General features: G+C 54.7%; 3 protein-coding genes across 14 annotated transcripts; all 3 read left to right on the forward strand.

The window, feature by feature from the left end:
* Positions 1 to 2,793, forward strand: ANKRD65 (ankyrin repeat domain 65). Of its 5 annotated transcripts, none has more exons than XM_033228751.1 (4): positions 1 to 302; positions 432 to 643; positions 902 to 1,442; positions 1,926 to 2,793. In XM_033228751.1, exons 2-4 carry the CDS (start codon positions 432 to 434, stop codon positions 2,370 to 2,372), a joined length of 1,200 nt encoding a protein of 399 aa, XP_033084642.1. In that variant the 5' UTR covers positions 1 to 302; the 3' UTR covers positions 2,373 to 2,793. The 5 variants fall into 5 exon arrangements, with proteins under 5 accessions (XP_033084642.1, XP_033084639.1, XP_033084641.1 ...); XM_033228748.1 differs by having other exon boundaries at positions 89 to 336; positions 415 to 643; XM_033228750.1 differs by having other exon boundaries at positions 89 to 336.
* Positions 2,794 to 6,219: 3,426 nt separating this feature from the next.
* Positions 6,220 to 10,880, forward strand: MRPL20 (mitochondrial ribosomal protein L20). Its single transcript, XM_033228754.1, has 4 exons — positions 6,220 to 6,403; positions 6,515 to 6,625; positions 7,954 to 8,031; positions 10,539 to 10,880. The coding sequence occupies exons 1-4, from the start codon at positions 6,317 to 6,319 to the stop codon at positions 10,710 to 10,712; spliced, it is 450 nt and encodes a 149-aa protein (XP_033084645.1). The 5' UTR covers positions 6,220 to 6,316; the 3' UTR covers positions 10,713 to 10,880.
* Positions 10,881 to 13,288: 2,408 nt separating this feature from the next.
* Positions 13,289 to 26,586, forward strand: CCNL2 (cyclin L2). 8 transcript variants are annotated; one of them, XM_033228744.1, is made up of 12 exons: positions 13,289 to 13,776; positions 14,131 to 14,205; positions 14,460 to 14,569; positions 17,917 to 18,037; positions 19,891 to 19,955; positions 22,425 to 22,524; positions 22,726 to 22,830; positions 22,918 to 23,059; positions 24,541 to 24,652; positions 24,737 to 24,829; positions 25,014 to 25,361; positions 26,088 to 26,586. In XM_033228744.1, exons 1-12 carry the CDS (start codon positions 13,486 to 13,488, stop codon positions 26,113 to 26,115), a joined length of 1,590 nt encoding a protein of 529 aa, XP_033084635.1. In that variant the 5' UTR covers positions 13,289 to 13,485; the 3' UTR covers positions 26,116 to 26,586. The 8 variants fall into 8 exon arrangements, 6 of the variants coding, with proteins under 6 accessions (XP_033084635.1, XP_033084634.1, XP_033084633.1 ...); XM_033228743.1 differs by lacking the exon at positions 26,088 to 26,586 and adding an exon at positions 26,002 to 26,086; XM_033228742.1 differs by lacking the exon at positions 26,088 to 26,586 and adding an exon at positions 25,474 to 25,883.
* Positions 26,587 to 27,679: the final 1,093 nt, after the last annotated feature.

Raw genomic sequence — 27,679 nt, forward strand, 5'->3', positions numbered from 1 at the left:
CCGAGCTGGGGCCCTGGCAGCCACAGGGGAGGGAGCATGTTGGGCAGGGGCTGTGCCTGAAGGCAGGGCCTTCCTAAGTGGCTGAGTAAACAGCTTCAGGTGGCCTCAGCCTGGCCCAGGGGACCAGCTGTGTTCTCCCACCCCCTGCAAGGCTGAAGCTGACGCCTTTCAGCAGCGCACTCTCCACCCCAAAGCCTGCAGAAGGCATTTTGTGAAGAAGGTCAGCAGGCTGAGCCTGGGCAAGAACCCATCTACAGAGGACCCCCAGCCAGAGCAGAAAGCTCCTGCGCCAGCTCCCTTGGGTAACTGGAGCCAAGTCCCTCTGAAGGCTAAGTGGTAACTGGAATGGGGGTCTCCAGGCTGTCCCAGGACACTGGGCTGGGGCCAGGCCAGAGGCCTCCACGGTGGATGCAGGATCCCTGCTCCCCCAGATGTACTCCCAGAGGCCTGAGCCCAGACAGGAGGAGGAGGAGGAGGAACAGGAACTGCAGTGGATGGAGCTGGACTCCAAAGAGGCCCTGGGAACCAGGACAGAGGAGCCTAGTGTCTTCCAGGGCTGGGGGTACCTACTCCAGGCCGTGTGGAGGGGCCCTACAGGCCTGGTGATGCAGCTGCTGCGGCAAGGGGCCAGCGTGGAGGAGAGGTGCACCTGGGCTGGGGGGTGAAGGGGTCCGTTCTCTGGGTGGGGCAGGATGGGGGTCCCAGCACTGGGTGGGTGGAGGAGTCCCTTTTCTGGCTGGGGTAGCACGGGGGTCCCAGCGCCGGGTGGGCGGAGGGGTCCCTTCTCTGGTTGGGGTAGGACGGGGGTTCCAGTGCTAGGTGGGCGGCAGGACGGGGTGGGGCTGGGCGGGGTTCTGGTCAGTGGCCCATCCCCGCGCCTACGCCCTTGCCCTCTCCTCAGGGACCACGCAGGCCGGACCCCGCTCCACCTGGCTGTGCTGAGGGGCCACGCGCCCCTGGTGCGTCTCCTGCTGCAGCGAGGGGCCCCGGTGGGCGCGGTGGACCGGGCGGGGCGCACGGCGCTGCACGAGGCCGCCTGGCACGGGCACTCGCGGGTGGCCGAACTGCTGCTGCAGCGCGGGGCCTCGGCGGCGGCGCGCTCCGGGACGGGCCTCACGCCGCTGCACTGGGCAGCCGCCCTGGGCCGCACGCTGCTAGCCGCGCGGCTGCTGGAGGCTCTGGGCTCGGGACCTGCGGCGGCGGAGGCAGAGGACGCGCGCGGCTGGACGGCGGCGCACTGGGCGGCCGCAGGCGGGCGGGTGGCGGTGCTGGAGCTGCTGGCGGCCGGCGGCGCGGGCCTGGACGGCGCCCTGCTCGTGGCGGCCGCGGCGGGGCGCGGGGCCGCGCTGCGCTTCCTCCTGGCGCGCGGGGCGCGGGTGGATGCTCGGGATGGCGCGGGGTCCACAGCGCTGGGTCTGACGGCCGCCCTAGGCCGCCCGCAGGTACGTCCCGCCCTCCGCCCGGCAGTGATGGGATGGGGCGCAGGGCCAGGAGCCCCAGAGAGGTGCCCCCGGGACAGCCGGAGCCGGGCTGGGGGACGGTGTCCGGGCACGAAGGTGACCGCGCCCCCGGCTATGCCCCTCCCGTGTAGACCAGGGCGGGACCCGAGGCCCGGGGCTTGGCAGCAACAGACTCTCTGCCAGCGCCCGACTTGTGCCCGAACACCCCTGTTCCCGGGCAGCGGGCAGGGCTGCAGATCCTTGAATTTGCTCTAAGGACCCTTAGGGGGAAAAGTGGACGTTTCCAAGCAGAGCCGCTCCAGGCCAGCCTTGGGTTCGGCCTCACTTAAAGCATGAGGAAATGGTGACAGGAGAGCCAGGCCACTGGGGGGACAGAAGAGTCCTGGGCTGGGCAAACGCTTGGTGGCTCTGCCCCTCACCTGCTGGGCTGAGGCCAGCCCCTGCTCTTCTTCTCTCCTGTTCTAGGACATTGAGGTGCTGCTGGGCCACGGGGCAGACCCAGGCGTCAGGGACAGGCATGGCCGCTCTGCGCTGCACAGGGCTGCCGCCCGGGGACACCTACCCACCGTCCAGCTGCTGGTCACCCAGGGGGCCAAGGTGGATGCGCGGGACACCCTGGGCTTCACGCCCCTACACCACGCCTCTAGGGAAGGCCACGCGGAGGTTGCCAGCTGCCTTCTGGACAGGGGTGCCCAGGTGGATGCTACCGGCTGGCTCCGAAAGACCCCCCTACACCTGGCTGCAGAGCGAGGACATGGCCCTACCGTGGCGCTTTTGCTGAGCCAAGGGGCCAGCCCCACCCTGCGGACGCAGTGGGCAGAGGTGGCCCAGATGCCTGAGTGGGGCTGGCCTCAGGTGCTTCCTGAACTTGGAGCGGGGCAGGAGTATGAGGGCACAGAGCCCAGGGGCTGAGCCAGACAGCAGGCTCTGGGCTCCACTGCCCCAGCGATTTCCAGGCTCTCTGGCTGAAGCTGCCTGCCTGGAGGGAACATCAGGGGAGAGGCTCCCGGAGGAGGGGGTGGGAGAAAGCGGGGTATGTGGCTTGAACTGGACTTGGGATGGCCCCCAGCTCCCAGGAGGGCCCACTGACCCTGCAGCTCCAGCCTTCTCCGCACTCCAGCAAAGAATGAGTTGTGGCAACTGATGCGACCAAAACCTGATGACAGACAGTGGCATGGACCTGGACAGCACCTCTGTCTTCCCTTCCTTCCCTCTGTCTGCACACCCTTGGGGCGCCCTCTTCAGTTGCTCTCTGTAGGCTGAGGTGTTCCAGCTGTTTTCTTAGATTTGTCTATGTCACCTTGGTAACCATGAATTACATGACCAAACTTACCGCCACGGCTGTCCTCCTCACTTCCATCCAGAGCCCGTACCCTGACCCACCTCCTCCTCTAACTCCTGCACAAGCCCATACTTCCCCTGCCCCCAGTCGCCAAAGGCCAGGAACAGGCAACCAGGACAGCCGCCGTGCACCAAGGCCAGATGGCACTTTTTTTTTTTTTTTTTTTGAGACGGAGTCTCGCTCTGTCTCCCAGGCTGGAGTGCAGTGGCCGGATCTCAGCTCACTGCAAGCTCCGCCTCCCGGGTTGATGCCATTCTCCTGCCTCAGCCTCCCGAGTAGCTGGGACTACAGGCGCCCGCCACCTCGCCCGGCTAGTTTTTTTTTTTGGTATTTTTAGTAGAGACAGGGTTTCACCGTGTTACCCAGGATGGTCTCGATCTCCTGACCTCGTGATCCACCCATCTCAGCCTCCCAAAGTGCTGGGATTACAGGCTTGAGCCACCACGCCCGGCCTTCTTTTTGTTTTTTTAAATGGAGTTTCGCTCTCACTGCCCAGGCTAGAGTGCAATGGCACAGTATCAGATCACTGGCAACCTCCGCCTCCCGGGTTCAAGCGATTCTCCTGCCTCAGCCTCCAGAGTAGCTGGGATTACAGGCGCCCACCACCATGCCTAGTTAACTTTTTATATTTTTAGTAGAGATGGGGTTTCACCATGTTGGCCAGGCTGGTCTTGAACTCCTGAACACAGGTGATTCGCCTGCCTTGGCCTCCCAAAGTGCTGGGATTACAGGAGTGAGCCACCGCGCCCAGTCAAGATGGCATTTTTCAAGCTGGCCCATTCTGAGCTGCTCATCCCGCCCTCCCTGTCCTTCCCACAGAATCCTTAGCCAAGGCTCTGGTCTTAGCTTTCCCCCCTCTGCCTCCTGACAAAACATGGAGGCTTCTCATGTCGCCCTGCATAGTGTGGGTGTCCCCATCGCTAAGGAAATGCAAGTAATAAAAATCTCCAATAACATCAGGTTCTCCATGTCTCCACTCAGTTATCTCCATAAACTGAAAATCCTGCAGGTAGGCCAGTTGTGCCTGTAATCCCAGCACTTTGGGAGGCCAAGGTGGGAAGATCACTTGAGCTCAGGAGTTTTGAGACTAGCCTGGGCAACATGGTGAAACCCCATTTCTACCAAAGATACAAAAATTGGCCAGGCATGCACTTGTGGTCCAGCTACTCAGGAGGCTGAGGTGGGAAGATTACTCAAGCCCAGGAGCGGAGGCTGCAATGAGCTGAGATCGCGCCACTGCACTCCAGACTAGAGAGTGAGAGTGAGAGTGAGACCCCATCTAAAAAAAAAAAGTATAGTTTATTTTTTCTTCTTCTTTTTGTTTTTTGAGATCAGGTCTTGGATCTGTCACCCAGGCTAGAGTGCAGTGGCGTGATCTTGGCGCACTGCAGCCTCGGCCTCCTGGGTTCAAGCGATTCTCCCACCTCAGCTGGGATTACTGGGGCACGCCACCACGCCCAGCTACTTCTTGCATTTTTAGTAGAGAGGGGGTTTCACCATGTTGGCCAGGCTGGTCTCAAACTTCTGACCTCAGGTGATCCACCTGCCTCGGCCTCCCAAAGTTGTGTAGCGCCACTGCACCCGGCCTCTGGAGTAAAATGAATGGCGTGATCTCGGCTCAGCACAAACTCTGCCTCCCGAGTAGAGTTCCAGCAATTCTGCCTCAGCCTCCCGAGTAGCTGACCATGTTGGCCAGCCTGGTCATTTAAGGTCAGGAGTTCGAGACCACCCTGGCCAACACTGTGAAATCCTGTCTCTACTAAAAATAAAAAAAATTAGCCGGGAGTGGCAGGGAGCGCCTGTAATCCCAGATACTTGGGAGGCTGAGGCAGGAGAATCGCTTGAACCGGGGAGGCAGAGGTTGCAGTGAGCCGAGATCGCACCTTTGCGCTCCAGCCTGGGCAAAAGAGCGAAACTCCGTCTCAAAAAAAAAAAAAAAAAAAAAAAGACATAACAGTGAATGCAGTGCGTCATCCTGGACTGAATCCTCAACAGGGAAAAAAAGGTATAAAGGACATTTGAGACGAGTTAAATCTGGACTATGGGCTGGGTTCGGATTTTGATCATTGTACTGTGTGGTTCCTAAGAGTAAATACACAGCAAAGTGTTTAGGTATCTCCAGCTTCTCAAGTGGTTTGGAAAAAAATCCAGTATGTTTACATTTATAGAGACAATGATTCGAAAATGGAGCAAAATGTAAACAGGAGGTGAATTTGGTTCGAGAGTATTAAACAAATGGAGCAAATGAAAACAGCTGGCACGTTTCCGTAGCAAACACTGCGGAGTTTTCCTTGTACTAGTATTCCAACTTTTCTATGATTAAGAAAAAAATCATATCCAAGTATAACAAAAAGTTACAAAGAAACCGCACACCTCCCATCATTTTTGTGGTAATATAGCAGAAATATAAAATTACCCATAATATAAAACTTTTTTTTTTTTTTTAAGAGACTCTGGCTCCGTTGCCCAGGCTGTTGTGCAGTGGTGCAATCTGAGCTCACTGCAGCCTCCACCTCCAGGGCTTAGGCGAGCCTCCCGCCTTAGCCTCCTGAGTAGCTGGGACCTCAGGCGCGCGCCACCACCGCGCCCGGCGAATTTCTTTTTAATTTTTTGTAGAGATTGGGGTCTCACTATGTTGCCCAGGCTGGTCTGGAACTCCTAGACTCAAGTGATCCTCCCCCCTCGGCCTCCGAAAGTGCTGGGATTGCAGGCATTGGCACCACCGCGGGCATTTACCATTTCAAAGCTTAGAATTTCTAGGGCGAGCGCGGTGGCTCAGGCCTGTAATCCCAGCAGAGGCCAGGAGTCCGAGAGCAGCCTGGCCAACGCAGGGAGACCTCCCCCCTACAAAAAACACAAAAAAGTAGCCGGGCTGGCGGCGCGCGCCTGACGTCCCCGCTACTAGCTAGGGAGGCAGAGGCCGCGGCGAGCCGAGGTCGGGCCGCTGCACCGCAGCCAGGGCGACCAGGGCGACCGGCCGAGACCCCGTCTCAAAATGAGTAAGTCAACAAGGAAAAGGGTTCAGGGGCAACGGGCACTTTCCCAGCGACGCGACCATCTCCACCTCGGTTCCTGAACATTCTCGTGGTCCTAGGGGGCGGCCTGGCCCTCCCCGCCCGCGCCACACCCGGCGCTCCCCGGCCCCGGCGCCCCCGACCCGGGTCGGCTGCCCTCACGGCGCCCTCGGAGCCACAGCTGCGGCCGGCCGGTGCTCCAGGAGGATCTGCGCTGCGGCTGCTGTTTATCTATCGTCCGCGGATGGCCACGGACGCTGCGGCCCCTTTTTCCTTTCAGTCCCCGCCACGGCCCGACACCCGCTCCCCAACAAGCGCCACCACCGCGAGTTCAGAGATGCATCCCGGCACCCGCTGGCTGACGGGAGACGACCTTCGCCCCGGAAGTCATCGCCGGCGCTGACCCGGAAGCCTCGTGACCGCCATTTCCGACCCGGACAAGATGGCGGCGGTGCGGCGCGTGCGTTGTTGAGTATCCGGGACGCCGGCCTGCAGGCACCATGGTCTTTCTCACAGCGCAGCTCTGGCTGCGGAATCGCGTCACCGACCGCTACTTTCGGATCCAGGAGGTGCTGAAGCACGCCAGGGTGAGTGCCGCCCGCCCGGCCTGGGCACTGGACGCGCGGGGGATTCCGCGGGCCAAGGGGCGGCCGGCGCGGGTCTCGATGACAACCTTGGTTTCTCTTTTTCTGACCCAGCACTTCCGGGGGAGGAAAAATCGCTGCTACAGGTTGGCGGTTAGAGCCGTGATTCGAGCCTTTGTGAAATGCACCAAAGCCCGATACCTGAAGAAAAAGAACATGAGGACCGTAAGCGTGGACTTGGGACACCCGCCGGCCAGGGCGCTCGCGGCCCCTGGGTCTCTGCTTCGCGACCGAGCGAGTGTGCAGCCGCTCGGCCACCCTCAGCTCTTTCCTTTCTTCCTTTCATACCTCGCTTATAAACTCCGACAAATAATGTCGCCCCGCAGGCTGACTGTGGGACATCTGTTCTCCCGCCCCCCTCGCCACCCCCAGTCAACCCCTGCTCCAGCCCCTCGCCCGGGCCACTGCGGAGCCGCCTTGCCACTGTTCGTGCGTCGCCAGCCACCGCCCTAGTCGCTGCTGCTTTCATCTCCCCTCCAGTGGCTTCCCTTCCCTCCGGCAGCTGAAGTCAACCCAGCCCCTTGCCCACCCTCCAGGGCCACTGTCTGCTGCCGTGGTGGTCCTCGAAGAGACCACGGCTGCTGGCAAGCTCTGCACACCCGGAACCCCCGGCATTTTTGAGAGGCTAGCGCCTCCACTCTGTCCACGTGCCACCTCATTCCTGCGCCTCACAAGTCCCCCCTCAGCCTCATGGCCCGGCTTTGTTTTTTTTTTTTTGAGGTGGAGTCTCGCTCTGTCGCCCAGGCTGGAGTGCAGTGGCGCGATCTCAGCTCACTGCAAGCTCCGCCTCCCGGGTTCACGCCATTCTCCTGCCTCAGCCTCCCGAGTAGCTGGGACTACAGGCGCCAGCCACCACGTCCTAATTTTTTGTATTTTTAGTAGAGATGGGGTTTCACCGTGTTAGCCAGGATGGTCTCGATCTCCTGACATCGTGATCCGCCCACCTCGGCCTCCCAAAGTGCTGGGATTACAGGCGTGAGCCACCGCGCCCGGCCGGCCTTTTTTTTTTTTTTTTTTCTTCCACGGAGTCGCGCTCTGTCGCCCAGGCTGGAGTGCAATGGCGCGATCTAGGTTTAATGCAACCTCCGCCTCCCGGGTTCACGCAATTCTCCCACCCCAGTCTCCCGAGTAACTGGGACGGCAGGTGTGCGCCACCAAGCTAATTTTTGTGTTTTTAGTAGAGACCAGATTCGGCTATGTTGGCCAGGCTGGTCTCGAACTCCTGACCTGAAATGATCGGCCTGCCTTGCCCTCCTAAAGTGCTGGGATTACAAGCCTGAGCCACTGCACCCAGCCGGGTTTTTGCTGTTTTTAATTTTAAAACAGGGTCTTGATTTCGCTCAGGCTAGAGTGTGATTTCACCATCATAGCTATTTGCTTTTTTTATTTTCCTGTTTACTTTTAGAAAAATATTCGTTAGTTCAATTAGAGTCTTTGCTAGGACATAACATCCAGAAGTCATTTTTAAGTATCTCCATGTTTTCTTATTCCAGCTCTGGATTAATCGAATTACAGCTGCTAGCCAGGAACACGGCCTGAAGTATCCAGCGTTCATTGGCAATTTAGTTAAGGTGAGCATGCGGCCCCGCTGAAATTATGGACAGCTGCAGAAACCATTGTGGGGTGTGGCGGTGCCTCCCGTAGCCCCAGCTACTCAGGAGGCTGAGGCCAGAGGATCCCTGAGACTGACTTCTGGGCTGTAGTTTTCTGTGCTGATGGGGTGTCTGTGTTAAGTTTGGTATCAATATGGTGACCTCTTGGGAGCAGGGGACCACCAGGTTGCCTAAGGAGGGGTGAACCAGCCCAGGTTGGAAACGGAGCAGGTCACAGTTCCCATGTCGACGAGTGATGGGATTGTGCCTAGGAATAGTGCCAGCAACAGCCTGAGCAACATAGTGAGACGACTCTCTACAAGAAAAAACTAGTAAAAATAGCTGGGTGTGGTGGCACAGACCTGAGGAGTCTGAGGCAGGAGGATCACTTTGAGCCCCCAGGGGTTTGAAGCTGCAGTGAGATATGATGGCACCACTGCACTCCAGCCTAGGTGAGAGCGAGACCCTGTCTAACAAAGAGTAAAGAAATCCCTGGCCTGGTGGGGTGGCTCACGTCTGTGATCCCAGCACTTTGGGAGGCTGAGGTGGGCAGGAGTTAGAGACTATCCTGGCCAACATAGTGAAACCCTGTCTCTACTAAAAATACAAAAATTAGCCGGATGTGGTGGCGGGCACCTAGAATTCCACCTACTCCGTAGGCTGAGGCAGGAAAATTGCTTGACAACTTGGGAGGTGGAGGCTGCAGTGAGCTGAGATCACGAGATTGTGCTCCAGCCTGGGCAACAGAGCAAGACTTCATCTCAAAAAATAAATAAATAAAACCCTCCCATCAGACCTGACCCAGCCTGGTAGTGGTCTATGCAGCAGAGTGAGGGGTGCCAGTCCCGCTGCACTGTAGCTGCACTCTGTCTTGGTGTGGGGTTCTCGTAAGTCTGGGAGCTTACCACACTGGTTGGCAGCAGAGCAGAATTGGAAACAAGTCATGTGTTTCTGAGATGTAAGTCCTGATGTTTCCCCATTAAGAGAAAAGAGGCCGGGCGCCGTGGCTCACGCCTGTTATCCCAACACTTTGGAAAGCCGAGGCGGGCAGATCACGAGGTCAGGAGATGGAGACCATCCTGGCTAACATGGTGAAACCCCGTCTCTACTAAAAATACAAGAAATTAGGTGGGCATGGTGGTGGGCTTCTGTAGTCCCAGCTACTTTGGAGGCTGAGGCAGAAGAATCACTTGAACTTGAGAGGCAGAGGCTGCAGTGAACCGAGATCACACCACTGCACTCCAGCCTGTGTGACAGAATGAGACTGTCTCAAAAAAAAAAAAAAAGTAAAAGAAAAAAGGTGTAGGAAAACTTGACTTTAGCTTCAAAGTTTAGTTTAAAAGTTTAAACAAGGAAGTTGGGTGTGGTGGCTCACACTTGTAATCCCAGTACTTTGAGAGGCCGAGGCGGGCAGATCACCTGACATCAGGAGTTTGGTAGAGACGGGTTCACCGTGTTAGCCCGGATGGTCTCCATCTCCTGACCTGGTGATCCGCCCACCTCGGCCTCCCAAAGTGCTGGGATTATAGGCGTGAGCTGCCGCGCCCGGCCTTGTGGGTTTTTTTTTTTTTTTTTTGAGACGGAGTCTTGCTCTGTCGCCCAGGCTGGAGTGCAGTGGCCGGATCTCAGCTCACTGCAAGCTCCACCTCCTGGGTTTATGCCATTCTCCTGCCTCAGCCTCCCGAGTAGCTGGGACTACAGGCATCCGCCACCATGCCCGGCTAGTTTTTTGTGTTTTTTTAGTAGAGACGGGGTTTCACCGTGTTACCCAGGATGGTCTCGATCTCCTGACCTCGTGATCCACCCGTCTTGGCCTCCCAAAGTGCTGGGATTACAGGCGTGAGCCACCATGCCCGGCCTCCCTTTTTCTTGTATTTTTTAGGACAGATGAGGTTTCTCCATGTTGGTCAGGCTAGTCTCGAACCTCTGACCTCAGGTGACCTGCCTGCCTTGGCCTCTCAAAGTGCTGGGATTACAGGCGAGACACCGCACCCAGCCTTGGTAGCTGAATTTAATGCTCAGAGACAGCCACCCTTCTTTTCTGCTCCTTAAACTGGCATTGTTCACTAGCTTCTGAAATCATCTGCAGTTCTTAGCTCTCTTGTGGGCACTTCACTAGTTTCTGAAATCCTCTGCAGTTCTTGTGAGCACTTCCAAGTTGGCTTAAAGTGTTACCCCAGGCCAGCAGCCAGCAGACTGTTCAGTCAGGGTGGTGACCAAGGACCCTGAACAAGGCGTTTGGTTCCCTGGGCTGATGTTGGGATTGGACTCCAGCCGCCCTGCAGATTCCACAGGTGCCTCCCTCACCCTTGTCCACATTTATCCTTCAGCATCCTGCCTGCAAGTCCTCTGCTGTGCCACCCAGATAGGATTCTCCTGGCTTCCCCCCCCCCCAGGCGAGTGCAGCCTGAGCCAGCGCCACGCCCACGCAGAGCCGGAGTGTGTGTCTCACACTGACTGCAGGTTCTGATTCTTTCTTTTCCCAGTGCCAGGTGGAGCTCAACAGGAAAGTCCTAGCGGATCTGGCCATCTACGAACCAAAGACTTTTAAATCTTTGGCTGCCTTGGCCAATAGGAGGCGACACGAAGGATTTGCTGCTGCCTTGGGGGATGGGAAGGAACCTGAAGGCATTTTTTCCAGAGTGGTGCAGTACCACTGAGGACTGTTACTGTGTTGATTAGGAAAAGACAGAGTAATTTGCAGTTTGTTTGATTTGTTCTTTTGTTTATCTACATCCCAGTAACAGGCATGAGGGAAGGCCCTGTCTCTGGGACAGAGCGTCACAGATGACGTCCGTGTTTTGTGTGAATGAAACTCAAACACTTCAGTTTTTGGAGTCATTTTCTGATAGCGAGCGAGCGCATGGAGGAACATGTCCTGCTTCCAACCAAGGCTGCGGCGACACCTGGCTGTGGGATGCAGCTGAGCAAGCAGCTGCCTTCCGCACGTGGTGGGGGATCCCCACCCTGGCTCCCCTCAAGGGCTGCGGCACAGTGCCCACTCTCCAGTTCCCTGACCCACCCTGAGTCCCTACTCCATTCTGCTCAGGGCTGACCTCAGCCCCGTTTTCCCCTGGCCTCCAGTGTTCTTACGTCCAGCACGGCCCTGTGGCTCAGTTCAGCCACCACTCAGAACAGCACCCTCAGCTTCCCTGCCAGATTCAGCATCCAGCAGGGACTAGAGGAAATGCTCACATCAGGTGGGTGGTGGCCTGGTCCCTGCAGGCTGAACTGGCTTTTCAGGCATCTCCAGGAAGCAACAGACAACTATCCCTTAACCCTAAGAGTGATGTACACTTCTCCCCTGGTCTTTCTGCCCCAGGAAGGCTCTTGAAACCCTGGTTATCAGCCGCTGTCTACCTGCTGATGCCCCCCACATTTACTCAGCAGTGCACAGACCCCTGCTGCAACCTGCTTGTTTTGCTGACCCTGCCGTAGGAGCGCCTAAGCTGAGTGCCCATCCTCCCCCCTGCAAAGGCAGGTGGCTTGCATCCTGTGGCAATGTGCCCTTCACCCTTTGCCAGCAGTTGCTGGGGAGTCTTTCTGGCCCTTTTCTCAGACTCGCCACCTACCTCCAACCTGCACAGAACAGAGTCCTGGCCACTTGCTAGAGATGGCTTCAGGCCGACCACTCCATCCTCACTGCAGGCCTTCTTTTTGGCTTCCATAACTGATGGCCCCTTAAGAGGTCCCCCTCCTGGCCCTCGTCACTGCCTGATGACAGCCACTATGCCCTATGACTTTGGAGGCCAGGGACCAAGTCTCGTTCACTGTCTTTTCCGCTGCATGAGTGCAGTGTCTGGCTATGTGCATGGGGCACTCAGTGCCTGTGAGCCCTCGATAAATGGCTTCTGGACAACGGGGTCAAGGACAGAGCCTTGGGCAGCCACGTTCTGTGCATTCTGCTGTGCTGTGGCAAAGCTGCCTTTTCTCCATTTCATGTCAGTGAAGGTAAGACATGGATGCGGCAGAGCACTGCGGGTTGCTCCCAGCACTCATTCGGTTTGTGCCATAGTCCTGTTCCCAGGCAGCCCCGGGGTGTGCCCCTGATTGGCTGGAGGCACCACCCACCTCCCACTCCTCGGGCAGTCACAGGTCAGGGAATGGGCGAGCAGCACCAATGAGAAACCAGCTGCGTAGAAGAGAAAATTCCTTCTTTACTGGAGAGCCTGCAGTTGTAACTCACAGACAAGACATCCCTGAGCTACCAGCCTGGGGAAAGAGGACATGAGTAAAGCTGTAACCATACCGTGTTGCCCATAGCAGGCGGTGAGGAGAGTGGGTCTTAGGTGGCACTGTTTGAGCTGCAGTATCAATCATGGCAGAGCTAGTGGACAGCTGGACCTGGGGGTGGGGGTGAGGAGCAATGGTGGCCTCTGGATTTGAGCCCGTTTGAGCTAGGCAGTCACTGGCAGCTCAGTGTGTGAGCCTGCAACCACTCAGGCCTCTGCTGCCCTTCCCTCTTCCCACTGCTTCACCCTTCCCCTGCCCCACGCAGGCTTCCCCACTATCCTCACCGGTGGTCCTGTACTAGTCCTGGCAAAGGTTCCGGTAACTGTAGCAACAGATACCTACTGCCCCTCCTGCACAGTTGCGGTCGATCAGCGATGTCAAGACGTTACAAACGCACGAACCCCCTCACTGTCTCCCTGGCGTTTGTGGGGTAGCTCCTTCACATGTACAGCACCCGACCTCCCTCCCCCGACTCCTTCCGTGGGCCTGAACCTGGAGGTAATGAGGCCTCCCAATGCTGGAAGGCTCTGTAGAGGCGTCGAGGCCACGTTTCCAGTCCCCTCTCCACCCGTGTCTCCCCAGGGGCTGAGTTTTGAAGGCAAGACTTTGCGGGAGTCTGGCGTTAATACGCATCCTAAAAACCTGGAGTCAATAAGGACTGATGACACGACGCCGACGGCGGCCGGGTGACTCCGGGCACGCGCGTCTCATCCAGGGCGAGGCCAAGCGGAGCCTCTGACCCTGCCCGCGCCCAGGGAACAGCAGTGGGGGGTCGTCCCGCCCCAGATCCGACCGAGATGGACCCCCTTGACCCACAGGCCTTTTGAGACGCGAGCTTCCGCGATCCGAGGTCTCTGTGCGAACGTGGGCATCTTGGAAGAGTCCCAACCCCGCTCGGGCCGCACAGGCAAGCGCTCTCACCACCGCAACGGCTCCTCCGCTCGGAACAGACATGCTTCCGGGGTCGGCCGGCACCGCAGAGCCTCCTGGGCAACGAGCCCGCCCCACCCGCGCCAGGTTCCGGCGTCGGCGTGTGGCGCGTTGCTGACGGGCAGGCTGCGTAGCCAATTACCGCTAGGTGGCGTCCCGCTGGTCGCAAGCCGAACCAATGACACGCGACGGGGCGGGGCGGTGGTGGCCGTGGAGCGTCGCGAGGAGCCGCCCTGCGGGAAGAAGCCGAAGGGGAGTCGGCGGCACAAAATGGCGGCGGCGGCGGCGGCGGCTGGGGCTGCAGGGTCGGCCGCTCCCGCGGCAGCAGCGGCCGGCGCCCCGGGCTCTGGGAGCGCTCCCTCAGGGTCGCAGGGGGTGCTGATCGGGGACAGGCTGTACTCCGGGGTGCTCATCACCTTGGAGAACTGCCTCCTGCCTGACGACAAGCTCCGTTTCACGCCGTCCATGTCGAGTGGCCTCGACACCGACACAGAGACCGACCTCCGCGTGGTGGGATGCGAGCTCATCCAGGCGGCCGGCATCCTGCTCCGCCTGCCGCAGGTGAGGGCGCGGCCGCGAGCCTCGGGCCTAGGTAACCGCTGGGGCGGCAGCCGCCTTTTGTTGGCGGCGAGTCGGGCCCGCGCCGCCCCAGCCCAGACCCCGAGCCCAGCCCCTGCCCCGACCGCAGCCCCTGCCCCGACCCCAGTCCCTAGCCAGCCCGTACCCCTGACCCAGGGCCTCCCCGCCCGCCAGCGCGCTGGATCCCGCGACGGCGGGACGCGAAGAGCCTTTGTGGACGTGGGAAGCGTTTCAGTGTTGGGTTCTGCGTGGGGATTCCCACGTTACTCGATGACTTTTGGCCGCGAAGGCTTTGAATGGTGCGTTTGAAAATACAGAAACTTTCTTCTACTCTAGGTGGCTATGGCTACCGGGCAGGTGCTGTTCCAGCGGTTCTTTTATACCAAGTCCTTCGTGAAGCACTCCATGGAGGTAAGGTTTCCTCCTGCACTTCATTCCTAGCGAAATATGTTGCGGGGAAAACAGGTTGTTATTTTGCCCGGGAACTCAGGGGAGTGAGTACCTGCCCCCCAGTCTGAGCTCTGTGCCGGAGGGTTCTGTTTCTTGGCTGCTTTTTTCCCTGGGTGCACCTCCCTTTTGGTCTGAATAGCCTTCAAGCCTTTGGCGGCCGTCAGGACGCCGTGGCTGGGGACAAACATGGGCGTGTTGCAATGCTTCCGCTCCAGCATGTGTCAATGGCCTGTGTCCACCTGGCTTCCAAGATAGAAGAGGCTCCAAGGCGCATACGGGACGTCGCCAATGTGTTTCACCGCCTTCGACAGCTGAGAGAGAAAAAGTGAGTCGGTCAGAGTTGTTTAGTCTATCATAGGTGTCTGTGTCCTTTTTTCTGGTGAAGCTGCAGTGACACTTGTCTAACACAGTACAGGTCTGAGGTTCTAAACCTGTGGGATGTTCATGAGCACATTCTCAAGTTCCACGAACAGGGCCTGCTCAGAGGCATCGGCAGATGCTGTTCAGTGAGGGCAGGGGCTCCAGTGAGGATAGTGCACTGTGGCAGGTCGTGCCCGCGCTAGTGCACCGCCCTGTTGCTGTTTCTTTCCTACAGGTTTCCGAACGCTCTGCAGCAGGGAGTCTTCATCTCAGCACTATTGACATTCAGGCTGGATGATCTTTTTTTCCCCCCGAGACGGTTTCCTGTTGTCTAGGGCAGAGTGTGGTGGCATGATCATGGTTCACCACAGCCTCAATCTCGTAAGCTCAAGAGTTTCTCCTGCCTCAGCCTCCTGAGTAGCTGGGACTACAGGAGCACGATACCATGCCAGCTAATTTTTATTTTTTATTTGGTAGAGATGTGGTCACGCTGTGTTACCCAGGCTGGTCTCAAGTTCCTGGGCCCCAAGAATTTGCTGGGCTTAGCCTCCCAAGCACTGGGATTACAGGTTTCAGCCACCGCATCTGGCTGGGTAACCTTTAGTTGTAGGGGATTCTCCTGTGTGTTACAGGATTCAGCAGCATCCCTGGCCTCTACTCACTGGATGACAGAAGTACCCCACCTTAGTGGTGACAGCCAGAAATTCTCTCATACCAGGTGTGGTGGCTCACACCTGTAATCCCAGCACTTGGGAGACTGAAGAAGGAGGTTTGCTTCAGGCCAGGAGATTGAGACTACAGTGATCTGTGCTGTCACCACTGCACTCCAGCCTGGATGGCAGAGTGAGATCCTGTTTGCAAAAAACCCAAAAGTATCTTGATGTTGCTTCATGGCCCTGGAATAGCAGAATTTCTCCAGCAGAGAACCGTTGTTTCTGACCCAGGGTTTATGCACCTGAAGTTAATGGAAGTCCTTTAGAAAACACAGCCTCGGCCGGGTGTGGTGGCTCACGCCTGTATTCCCAGCACTTTGGGAGGCCGAGGCGGGCGGATCAAAAGGTCAGCAGATGGAGACCATCTTGACTAACACGGTGAAACCCTGTCTCTACTAAAAATACAAAAAAATTAGCCAGGCGTGGCGGCGGGCGCCTGTAGTCCCAGCTACTCGGGAGGCTGAGGCAGGAGAATGGCGTGAACCCGGGAAGCAGAGCTTGCAGTGAGCTGAGGTCCTGTCCCTGCACTCCAGCCTGAGAGACAGAGCGAGACTGTCTCAAAAAATAAATAAATAAAATAAAAATAAAACACAGCCTCTGGCCAGGCACGTGTGGTGGTTCCCGCCTGTAAACCCAGCACCTTTGGAGGCCTAGGCAGGTGGATCACCTGAGGTCAGGAGTTCGAGACCATCCTAACCAACATGGTGAAACCCCGTCCCTGTTAAAAACACAAAAATTGGCCGGGCATGATGGCTTACACCTGTAATCCCAGCACTTTGGGAGGCCCAGGCGGGTGGATCACGAGGTCAGAAGATCGTGACCATCCTGGCTAACACGGTGAAACCCTGTCTCTACTAAAACTACAAAAAAGCCAGGCGAGTTGGTGGGTGCCTGTGGTCCCAGCTACTTGGGAGACTGAGGCAGGAGAATGACGTGAACCCGGGAGGCGGAGCTTGCAGCGAGCCGAGATGGTGCCACTGCACTCCAGCTTGGTCACAGAGCAGGACTCTGTCTCAAAAAAAAAACAAAACTAGCTGGGTGTGGTTGTGGGTGCCTGTAATCCCAGCTACTCGGGAGGGTGAGGCAGGAGAATCGTTGGAACCCGGAAGGTAGAGGTTGCAGTGAGCTGAGATTGTGCCATTACACTCCAGCGTGGGCAACAAAAGTGAAACCGTGTCTCAAAACAAAAAACAAAACAAAATAAAACCCTGGCCTTGCTGAGCGCGGTGGTTCACACCTGTAATCCCGGCACTTTGGGAGGCCGAGGTGGGTGGATCATCTGAGGTCGGGAGTTCGAGACCAGCCTGACCAACATGGAGAAACCCCATCTCTACTGAAAATACAAAATTAGCCAGGCGTGGTGGCAGGTGCCTGTAATCCTAGCTACTCGGCAGGCTGAGGCAGGAGAATTGCACCTGGGTGGTGGAGATTATAGTGAGCCGAGATGGCACCACTGCACTCCAGCCTGGGGGACAAGAGCGAGAGTCTGTTTCAAAAAAAGAAAAAACATGGCCTTATCGGCCTCCCAGGGTGCTGGGATTATAGGTGTGAGCCACCGTGCCCGGCCCTTTTTTTTTTTTTTTTTTTTTGAGACGAGTCTCACTGTGTCTCACTATGTCACCCAGGCTGGAGTGCAGTGATGCAATCTTGGCTCACTGAAACCTCTGCCTCCTGGGTTCAAGTGAATCTCCTGCCTCAGCCTCCTGAGTAGTAGCTGGGATTATATGTACCCACCACCACGCCAGGCTAATTTTTGTATTTTTTTAGTAGAGATGGGGTTTCACCATGTTGGTCAGACTGGTGTCGTACTCCTGAGCTCAGGCAATCTGCCTGCCTTGGCCTCCCGAAGTGCTGGTGTTACAGGCGTAAGCTACCGCATCTGGCCCATCTGTATTTAAATATTGTGCTTTCATTGGTTCTATGGTTGTTGAACTGTGAATATGTATCCTCATATCTTTTTTTTTTTTTTTTTTTTTTTTTTTGAGACGGAGTCTCGCTCTGTCGCCCAGGCTGGAGTGCAGTGGCCGGATCTCAGCTCACTGCAAGCTCCGCCTCCCGGGTTTACGCCATTCTCCTGCCTCAGCCTCCCCAAGTAGCTGGGACTGCAGGCGCCCGTCACCTCGCCCGGCTAGTTTTTTTGCATTTTTTAGTAGAGACGGGGTTTCACCGTGTTAGCCAGGATGGTCTCAATCTCCTGACCTCGTGATCCACCCGTCTCGGCCTCCCAAAGTGCTGGGATTACAGGCTTGAGCCACCGCGCCCAGCCCCATATCCTCATATCTTGAGTCACATAAAGTGCTCTTAGCATTTGTGCCGTGAGATCCTAAAACTGTTGCTCTGTTCGGTCTATGCTTGTGCACCAGAAGCTGTTGTTCTGTAAGGAAAAGCGGGGAGGATCGTTGGGAAGGGATGAGTAGGTTGGCACTGGGCTGTGAGAAACGGTGTGTGGTTTTGTTCATCAGAGGACGTGGACTTCGCAGCGATGTTCTGTTGTGGGGTTTGCGTCTTTAAGTTAGGTGCTCAGTTGGAGGTAATGACGGGATCTCAAAGCCTTGCTCTGCTCGACTGTGATGGATACCCTCTGCGCTCTCTTTGGCAGGAAGCCCGTGCCTCTACTGCTGGATCAAGATTATGTTAATTTAAAGAACCAAATTATAAAGGCAGAAAGACGAGTTCTCAAAGAGTTGGGTTTCTGCGTCCATGTGAAGCATCCTCATAAGGTGGGTGTGCGGCTCCTGCCCTGCAAGCCCGCCTCGGCCGCTGCTCCAGCCTGGCCGCCTCTCCGCCTCAGTGCAATTGAAGGCTCTGAGGAGGGCTGAGTGCCTCCCGGACTTGGCTTCCCAGTTTCTCTCTATCATCTCAAAAGTAGTTCCTGATGCATTCATCTTCTAGTGTCAGCTGTTTGTTTTAGTAATACATTTTTAAGAGTTTTGGAAATGGCATTGTTTAAGTTTGGGCTTTCAAAAATAGTAGTGAGTTTATAAAAATTGAATTTTAGTTTACATTTTTCTTTCTCACAGTTAAGTTTTTTTTCTTTTTTCTTTTTTTTTTTTTTTTTTGAGGTGGAGTCTTGCTTTGTTGCCAGACTAGAGTGCAATGGCATGGTGGCACAACCTCCATCTCCTGGGTTCAAGCGATTCTCCTACCTCAGCCTCCCCAGTAGCTGGCCCTACAGGCACGTGCCACCACGCCCGGCTAATTTTTGTATTTTTAGTAGAGATGGGGTTTCACCATGTTGGCCAGAATGGTCTTGATCTCTTGCCCTCGTGATCCTCCCACCTTGACCTCCCAAAGTGCTGGGATTACAGGCATGAGCCACCGTGCCCAGCCTTTTTTTTTTTTTGAGACAGAATCTTACTCTGTCATGCAGGCTGGAGTGCAGTGGGGTGATCTCGGCTCACTGTACCCTGTGCCTCCCAGGTTCAAGTGATTTTCATGCTTCAGCCTCCCAAGTAGCTGGGATTACAGGCATGCGCCACCACACCTGGCTAATTTTTGTATCTTTAATAGAGATGGGGTTTCACCATGTTGGCCAGGCTGGTCTCAAACTCCTGATTTTAGGTGATGTACCCAGCTCAGCCTCCCAAAGTGCTGGGATTACAGGCGTGAACCACTGCACCCAGCCTCAACAGTTAATTTTCTAAAGTTGTTTTAGTGATAGCCTTACTTCCTCTTATGGAGGAATTAGTGGAATTCTGGCTCCTTTAGTCTGAAATGACTGGCAAGTTTTGTGGCATGTACTGACTGAAGACCATGACCGCGACACTGTTCCTCAGTCCCAGCATTGTGGGTGCCTTTTGGTACATGGAAACAGAGCACTTGTTTTACTCAAAAAAATTGTTTCCATCTTTGGTTCCATCTCCTTTTTATTGGCGGGTTTCCTCATTTGCTTGTTCGACTTTCTGCCGTTTGTTCAAATTATACATAAATTGCCCACCACAGAACCACAGATTGAAGTGCTTTTCTTTTTTTTTTTTTTGGAGTCGGTGTCTTGCTCTGTAGCCCTCTGCCTCCCGAGTACCTGGGATTACAGGCATGCACCACCACGTCTGGCTAATTTTGTATTTTTAGTAGAGACTGGGTTTCTCCATATTGGTCAGGCTGGTCTCGAAATCCTGACCTCAGGTGATCTGCCCACCTCAGCCTCCCAAAGTGCTGGGATTACAGGTGTGAGCCAGCATGCCCACCCTGAAGTGTTCTTCTCTGTTTGCTGAAAGTATGTTCATATTGTGTTTTGGTGAGTTGGTAACTGGGGTACAGAGACGTGTAGAACTGGCCAACCTCACTGGTGGAAAGGCCTTGGAGATGAGAATGAAACCAGCCCCATGAAGAATGAGGCTTGTGCCGTGGGTTGTGCGGCTGGGCTCACAGGCATGCATCCCGCCTGGCTGCCAAGGCAGACAGCAGGTGCATCCACAAAGCTCTCTCCAGCCGAGCCATCCGCCAGACGTGTGGCCAGGAGCCACTCCTGGGATCTAGCATGAGGCTCTTGTTTGCTGCATGGACACCCACAAGATCTGAATTCTGGGCTCTTAAGGTTCTTGGTAATAACTGCCTGACCCGTATCTTCCAGATAATCGTTATGTACCTTCAGGTGTTAGAGTGTGAGCGTAACCAACACCTGGTCCAGACCTCATGGTGAGTTGAGCTTCCTTGTTTTATGAGACCAGCAAGGGCAGTGCAGGAATGTATTGACTTGAGGCACTTGGGCAGTGGGTAGGCAGCCCAGTGACTTGGTTGTGGGCTGGAGTTGTCCGAGTGCCCAGTGCTCCTGCTGTATAAATTCCAGTCAGACTCCCAGAATGGGCACTGGCAGTCACGGTAGGTGGCCCGTCCCTCCCTGCAAGCCTGGACTTCCTGTGTCCCCACCCTGAAGAGAGCAGTCAGTGGGCTTCCTCTGGGAGCTGTTGACTTGGCGCAGGAGGACCTTTTCCCGGGAAAGGTGGAGGGACAGGCTAGTGTAGACTTCGTCTGTTTCTCCGCTGACATTGCGTCCCCTGGGAGAAGGGGCAGAGAAGGTTCTGGGGCTGATTTTAGCAACGCATGTGCTAGAAAGGAACCCTAAAGAGGCAATTTAGTATTGGGGGTATTTTGGTGAATTTTTTCCCATGGAGTTAAGTCTGTAAGGGTCATATTTTTGCTGACTGAATTGTCTGGTGCTATGACATGTTTAATAGAGAACCTATTTTGACTTTTCTTTTCTGTACTCTTTCAATCAAAGGGTAGCCTCTGAGGGTAAGTGACTAAGACTTCTCCTCTGCTGTCCAAGCGCTTTGGTGCAGGGACAGCGGCGTCTTCAGCCAATCCAGTGCAGGCTCTCCACCGAAGGCTGGCTCTAGACTGGTGGTACGCACATAGCATAGCCATGGCCGACTCCTGCTGTGGTTCTCTGACGATTGTGCTTCTTGTTAATCCTCTGTCGTGCTTTGGTAATTGTATTGATTAGAGTTGGTAACTGTCTTGACTTGAATTTTGTCCCTTTAAAACTGCTGTACCTGTATGATAAAGATGCAGTACCTTTCTCTTAAAGAAAAAATAGTATGGAAAGCTGTGAGAATTGAAGAGACAAATTGGCTGATGTCAGTGTGGGGTTATGTCATGATTTCTAGAAGCCCTGAAGTTGCTCTTTTCAGCAGCTTTGGGTGACACGCTCTGGTAAAAGGTGTGCATCTTTAAATTATTTCATGGATACTTTAAAAAATATTGTATCGTTTCAAATACAGCAATAAGTTTATATGTTCTCAAGATTTCATTTGTTTTAATTAAAGAATTTAAAGTTCATGGATTAATACTATCACTACTTGAATACTGAAAGTTGTTGATTAGAAACCGAAAGGTTACTGATTGTTGAGTGTATCTGTGTTAGAGCTGTGCACTGGCACGCTTGCGTCAGGGGGTGTGGCCACACGGACGCCACACAGATTCCCCCGTGATGCCTGGAGCTGCCGCCAGAGACTTACCATTTAGAAGTCTCTGAGTGGGTTTGTATGTTACGTTCTCCAAGGTTTATTTAGGACAGATACTGGGGGGGGTCATGGGTCGGATTCCCTCACGACCCGCCCGTCTGCCGGTGTAGCCCCGCTCCAAGGCTCACCGCTATTGGGGTGTGTGAGGAGCAGTAAATATAAAACCAGTTCACCTGTCCTCACGGAATTACCCTTTTTGTTTTTGCAATATTCATAAAGCTAGTATAAGGTCTGGTTTTAGTCTATTAAATCTTAGATATCTGAAGGAAAATGCGAAAAATGTAGCCAGTTTTTAAATGTTTTAACTTTTAAAAAATGTAAATTTTTGTATTTTTATAGCTTCTAAATACGAAATTTAAAGAATGTACTGTGATGAAATGTTCAGTATCGTGTTGCTTCTCAGTATTGTGTTGCTTCTGATTCTATGAATGTTCATTTTAAGACTCCTTGTTGAAATGGGACAGTTGGCAGCGGCTCTGGTGAGCCCGAGAAGAGGCCTGCCCTTGGGTGCGGAGCCTCCCTCCGCACGACGCTCCCACGCGTCCAACTTGCACCCAAGGGGCTTTTCCCTCTTCCAAGTGGACTCCTTCAAGGAAGCTGCAGCTCGGTCAGCAGAGAAGGGGCCTGGCGCCAGCGCCCTGGAGGAAGAGGAAGAGGAACGCAAGAGGATGGCTTGTCTCCCAGCAGCCACACCGGCTTTGTGCTCAGCCAGTTCATTTGAGTTTGCATGTTTCTCTGCACTATGGATTTTGAGCATTTAGATTTCTTTAATCAAAAGTGTTTTAGTGACTCCAGTAGACATTTTCTTTCTGAGGCATCATGCTTTGCATGAGAGCAGGCCAAGGTTGAGGGAAAGCAAAGTTAAAGTTGGTTCTCTTTCATAGCAACACATATTGTCTGACATTCAGCCAGCTTTTTTTTTTCTAATAATTTCTATGCCTTCCTGTCCTGTATTTAGAAAAAACAGCTAGAATATTGCTCCATTAACTCTTGAGATTCACAGGACTGTCTAGCTCTGAGTCCTAGCAATAGACTCCTTAGAGGAGTAGTAAATTTATCTAGACTTTCTCTAGATAATGCAGGCGGAAGACCTGGGTTCCCGGGGTGGGGTGTTGCAGCTCTTCCTGTGTTTGGTTTCCAGGAATTACATGAACGACAGTCTTCGTACCGACGTCTTTGTGCGGTTCCAGCCTGAGAGCATCGCCTGTGCCTGCATTTATCTTGCTGCCCGGACACTGGAGGTCAGTGTGTTGCTACTTTGGAGAGATTCTAGTCTGATTTTTTTTTTCGCGAGTCTCCGGTAAAGTTTACTGTATTATTATTCAAATTATGCTAATCTGGGCCAAAGCATTTTGGTAACCAACAGGCTGTTTTTTTAATTGTCCTGAGTCTTGCTGGCCTTGAAGTTGAGGAAAGTGTAACGATGGTGTTTGTTTTTACAGATCCCTTTGCCCAATCGTCCCCATTGGTTTCTTTTGTTTGGAGCAACTGAAGAAGAAATTCAGGAAATCTGCTTAAAGATCTTGCAGCTTTATGCTCGGAAAAAGGTTCTTCAGCATTTTTTCATGTCACGTATGCATTTGTGTTTGGCCAGAAACACTTGATTCTGAACGGACGCCTTCTGGCTTTTGCAGGTTGATCTCACACACCTGGAGGGTGAAGTGGAAAAGCGAAAGCACGCTATGGAAGAGGCAAAGGCCCAAGCCCGGGGCCTGTTGCCTGGGGGTGCACAGGTGCTGGATGGTACCTCAGGGTTCTCACCTGCCCCCAAGCTGGGTGAGTCTGTTAGAGTGCGGGAATTTTTTTTTGAGGCAGGGTCTCTGTCACCCAGGCTGGAGTGCAGTGGTGTGATCATAGCTTACTGCAGCTTCCAACTCCTGGATTCAAATGATCCTCCTGCCTCAGCTTTCTGTATAGCTAGGACTACAGGCACACGCCACCATGCTTGGCTAATTCTTTTTTGTTTGTTTTTTGTTATTTTTTTTTGAGGTGGGGTCTCGCTCTGTCACCCAGGCTGGAGTGCAGTGGCGCGCTCTCGGCTCACTGCAAGCTCCGCCTCCCGGGTTCACGCCATTCTCCTGCCTCAGCCTCCTGAGTAGCTGGGACTCCAGGCACCCGCCACCACGCCCAGCTAGTTTTTTGTATTTTTAGTAGAGACGGGGTTTCACCATGTTAACCAGGATGGTCTCAATCTCCTGGCCTCGTGATCCGCCCGCCTCGGTCTTCCACAGTGCTGGGATTACAGGCCTGAGCCACTGTGCCCAGCTTGCATTTCTTTTTTTTTTTTTTTTTTGAGACAGAGTTTCTCTCTTGTTGCCCAGACTGAGTGCACTGGCGTTGTCTCAGCTCACTGCAACCTCCGCCTCCCAGGTTCAGGCGATTCGCAGGCCTCAGCCTCCCAAGTAGCTGGGATTACAGTCACCTGCCACCATACCCAGCTAATTTTGTATTTTTAGTAGTGATGGGGTTTCTCCATGTTGGTCAGACTGGTCTTGAACTCCTGATCTCAGGTGATCTGCCCGCCTTGGTCTCCCAAAGTACTGGGATTACAGACGTGAGCCACTATGCCCAGCTTTCTTTTTTTTTTTGAGACGGAGTCTTACTCTGTTGCTCAGCTTGGAGTGCAGTGGCACTATCTGGGATCACTACAACCTCTGCCTCCCAGGTTCTGGTGATTCTTGTGCCTCACCCTCCCAAGTAGCTGGGATTACAAGCGCCCACCACCACGCTCAGGTAATTTGTGTGTATGTGTGTGTGTGTATACACACACATATACATATGTTTTGGGTTTTTTTTGTTTTGTGTTTCTTGAGATGGAGTCTTGCTGTGTTGCCAGGTAAGTACTGTGGCGCGATCTCGGCTCACTGTAACCTCCGCCTTCCGGGTTCAAGCGATTCTCCTGTCTCAGCCTCTGGAGTAGCTGGGACTACAAGCACACACCACCAAGCCCAGCTAATTTTTGTATTTTTAGTAGAGACAGGGTTTCACCATGTTGGCCAGGATGGTCTTGATCTATTGACTTCATGATCTGCCCGCCTCGGCCTCCCAAAGTGCTGGGCTTATGGGCGTGAGCCCCCGCGCCCGGCCCCATCTGCATTTCTGTGATGCCTGTGTAAGTTCCGGGTCCCAGGCTGACAGGCAGTTACAGTCTGCATCGCTGTGCGACGTGGAGAGGGGCCTTATCTTGCTCTACTAACTTGTTTCTTATTGGGGGAGTTTTTTTGTGGTTGGCTTTTAACCTCTTGTTCTGATTCTAGTGGAATCCCCCAAAGAAGGTAAGGGGGGCAAGCCTTCCCCACCCTCTGCGAAGAACACCAAGAGGAGGGCGGAGGGCGCCAAGAAAGCCAAGGCCGACAGCCCCGTGAACGGGTAAGACCCCTGGGCGGCCTGGGTGGCTCTCGGGGTTGGCTGGAGAGACTTCTGGTCTATAATTGCCTCCTGTCCTGTTCATAGCTTGCCGAAGGGGCGAGAGAGTCGAAGTCGGAGCCGGAGCCGTGAGCAGAGCTACTCGAGGTCACCATCCCGATCGGCGTCTCCTAAGAGGAGGTGTGTGCCTCGGGGCGCACCCGGGAGGCCGATACCGGGTGGGGCTGTCCCTCGGGGTCATCATTCTCACCTGAGGTGGCTTCTTGTTTCTCTAAACCTGGAGCTTGTGTATCTAAGCTCCTGTGGCTGTGTTGGGCCTGGCTGGCCAGACGGTCGGTTGCAGAACACGTGTTCTTCCTCCCAGGAAAAGTGACAGCGGCTCCACGTCTGGCGGGTCCAAGTCGCAGAGCCGCTCCCGGAGCCGGAGTGACTCCCCACCGAGACAGGCCCCCCGCAGTGCTCCCTACAAAGGCTCTGAGATTCGGGGCTCCCGGAAATCCAAGGACTGCAAGTACCCCCAGAAGCCACACAAGTCTCGGAGCCGGAGTTCATCCCGTTCCCGAAGCAGGTCACGGGAGCGGGTGGATAATCCAGGAAAATACAAGAAGAAAAGTCATTACTACAGAGATCAGCGACGGGAGCGCTCGAGGTCATACGAACGCACGGGCCGTCGCTATGAGCGGGACCACTCTGGGCACAGCAGGCATCGGAGGTGAGGTGGGGTTGCAGTGACTGGCGGCCGCAGGCCCTTCCTTGGGGGGTTCCTGATGGCTGCCCTTTGACCCCCGGTGACTGCCCTTTGACCCCCGGGTGTGCTCCCTCAGCGCAGGTGACCCTAGAGCAGGATTCTTTTTGGAAATGTATGTTGAGTGGACCTTGGTGGATTTGGAAATGGAACGGAGGGACCGGTGACATGTGCTGCAGACTGGTCTGGGGTGCGGCGCACACCTGGGCCTGTGCAGGGCCCTGCTCGGCGGCAGCTCTGAGGCCAGCTTGATGAAAAAGTGAACACACATGCCCCTGTTGGCATGGTCTGGTGCTATCGGCAGCCGCTCTCCACTCCCCGACTGATAATTACGTGAAGCCAAGAAAGATGATTTTTAGAATCTTTGCCTATATTAGGTTGTACTTATGTACATATTTTGCAGTGTTTCACAAGAGAAAATGGCCTTAATTGCCCTTTATTCTCTCTCCACGTTGTAAATAAACATGTGTTTAATACAAGTTAAAGCTATATATGAAAACTCAGAACTTAAATCCTGTCAGCTTAAAACTTGTGTAGGGAATCCTGACTTTTAAACTGTGAGGGTTTTTGGATCTGTGTTGAAAGTCGTATATTTTTATCTGTGCAGTGCTGAGTGCAGGCCACCAGCTCCTAAATAGAGGTTCCCTATATGCGCATATGACATGGTGAATAAACACAGCTCTCTCCACTCAGGACATCTGGAGCATTATGGACGTGGTAGGTGGTCGTTCTGCGTGCTTGTGAAAGTGTCCGGCGTGTGCACAGCCAGCGTGCCCACTCTCGGGCTCCTTGCTCCCTGCTCTACTAAAGTTTTGGATTTTGCACCCAATCCTGTGTGCCTGCCCTTCTGCTGAAGGCTTGTGGGGGGGTCCTGAGCCCCCTGCCCATCAGGATGACAGGCTCCTTCCTGCAGGGCCATAGGAGGGAAGTTTTGGAAACACACAGAATGATTCCAAAGTGCTCTCGTTCCTGAGGGGGACTGGTTTGTAACCCATGACATCTGTGTGTGGGCGTGAGAGGCAGCTGGGAGCAGGACACTTGGAGGGTCACCCCATGGGGGTGACACATGCACTCTGAGTGCCCTCCAATGTTGTCAGCTGCCTCTTACCATGGACTAGGGGGCCCCACTTCCAGTGGTACGGCATGGACTTACTAGGGCAGTGGAGCATATAGGCCGGGGCTAGTGGGATAATGGGGAGTTGACTTTTTTTTTTTTGAGACAGAGTCTCGCTCTGTCACCCAGGCTGGAGTGCAGTGGCGTGATGTCAGCTCACTGCAAGCTCCGCCTTCCAGGTTCACGCCATTCTCCTGCCTCAGCCTCCCGAGTAGCTGGAACTACAGGTGCCCACCACCACGCCCGGCTAGTTTTTTATATTTTTAGTAGAGATGGGGTTTCACCGTATTAGCCAGGATGGTCTCGATCTCCTGACCTCGTGATCCGCCCGTCTCGGCCTCCCACAGTGCTGGGATTATAGACGTTACCAACCATGCCCGGCCTCCCACAGTGCTGGGATTGCAGGCGGGAGCCACTGCGCCTGGCCGCGCCTGATGACTTTTTTGATGGAATTCTGTATTAGAGTTGGTGGGACCCGAACTGAGGAGATTCCAGGGAGGGTGTCCTTCCAGGGAGAGCAGCTGTGAGGGGCCCCTTAGCTTCCTGTGCCTGGAAGTAAGAGAACCAGTAAAGGGCCATACACGCCTGTACCCAAGAGACCTCTCTCCATTTGCTTTCCTTTTTGCGGAATAATTGTAAAATTATTATTATGACATGAAGAACCGTTTAAGACCAGATTTTATGGTCTCCCAACTTGCATTGGGCCTAAATGGTGTTGCAGTAGAAATTGAGTTTTGGCTGGGTGTGGTGGCTCATGTCTGTAATCCCAGCACTGTGGGAGGCAGGTGCGGTGGCTCGCGTTTGTAATCTCAGCACTGTGGGAGGCGGGCGCAGTGGCTAACATCTATAATCCCAGCACTGTGGGAGGCCGGGCACGGTGGCTCACTCCTGTAATCCCTGTACTTTGGGAGGCTGATGCAGGTGGATCACTTGAAATCCGGAGTTTGAGACCAGCCTGGCCAACATGGTGAAACCCCATTTTTACTAAAAATACAAAGAAATAAGCCAGGCCTGGTGGTGGCATCTGTAGTCTCAGCTACTCGGGAGGCTGAGGCGGGAGGATCACTTGAACCTGGGAGGCAGAGCTTGCAATGAGCCAAGATCTTGCCATTGCACTCCAGCCTGGGCAACAGAGCCAGATTCTGTCTCAAAAAATAGTTTCTTTAAAGCC

The sequence above is a fragment of the Trachypithecus francoisi genome, unplaced genomic scaffold (genome assembly GCF_009764315.1).
Source record: "Trachypithecus francoisi isolate TF-2019V2 unplaced genomic scaffold, Tfra_2.0 Lachesis_group12, whole genome shotgun sequence".
NCBI lineage: Eukaryota > Metazoa > Chordata > Mammalia > Primates > Cercopithecidae > Trachypithecus > Trachypithecus francoisi.

Excerpts from the sequence above, each read along its gene's own strand:
- CCNL2 (XM_033228742.1), top strand. The coding sequence starts at position 13,486 with ATGGCGGCGGCGGCGGCGGCGGCTGGGGCTGCAGGGTCGGCCGCTCCC. Across the intron at positions 14,206-14,459 it reads TCGTGAAGCACTCCATGGAG|CATGTGTCAATGGCCTGTGT; the intron begins GTAAGGTTTCCT and ends CTTCCGCTCCAG. Across the intron at positions 19,956-22,424 it reads CACCTGGTCCAGACCTCATG|GAATTACATGAACGACAGTC; the intron begins GTGAGTTGAGCT and ends TTTGGTTTCCAG.
- MRPL20 (XM_033228754.1), top strand. The coding sequence starts at position 6,317 with ATGGTCTTTCTCACAGCGCAGCTCTGGCTGCGGAATCGCGTCACCGAC. Across the intron at positions 6,404-6,514 it reads AGGTGCTGAAGCACGCCAGG|CACTTCCGGGGGAGGAAAAA; the intron begins GTGAGTGCCGCC and ends TTTCTGACCCAG. Across the intron at positions 8,032-10,538 it reads TCATTGGCAATTTAGTTAAG|TGCCAGGTGGAGCTCAACAG; the intron begins GTGAGCATGCGG and ends TTCTTTTCCCAG.
- ANKRD65 (XM_033228751.1), top strand. The coding sequence starts at position 432 with ATGTACTCCCAGAGGCCTGAGCCCAGACAGGAGGAGGAGGAGGAGGAA. Across the intron at positions 644-901 it reads GGGGCCAGCGTGGAGGAGAG|GGACCACGCAGGCCGGACCC; the intron begins GTGCACCTGGGC and ends CCCTCTCCTCAG. Across the intron at positions 1,443-1,925 it reads CCGCCCTAGGCCGCCCGCAG|GACATTGAGGTGCTGCTGGG; the intron begins GTACGTCCCGCC and ends CTCCTGTTCTAG.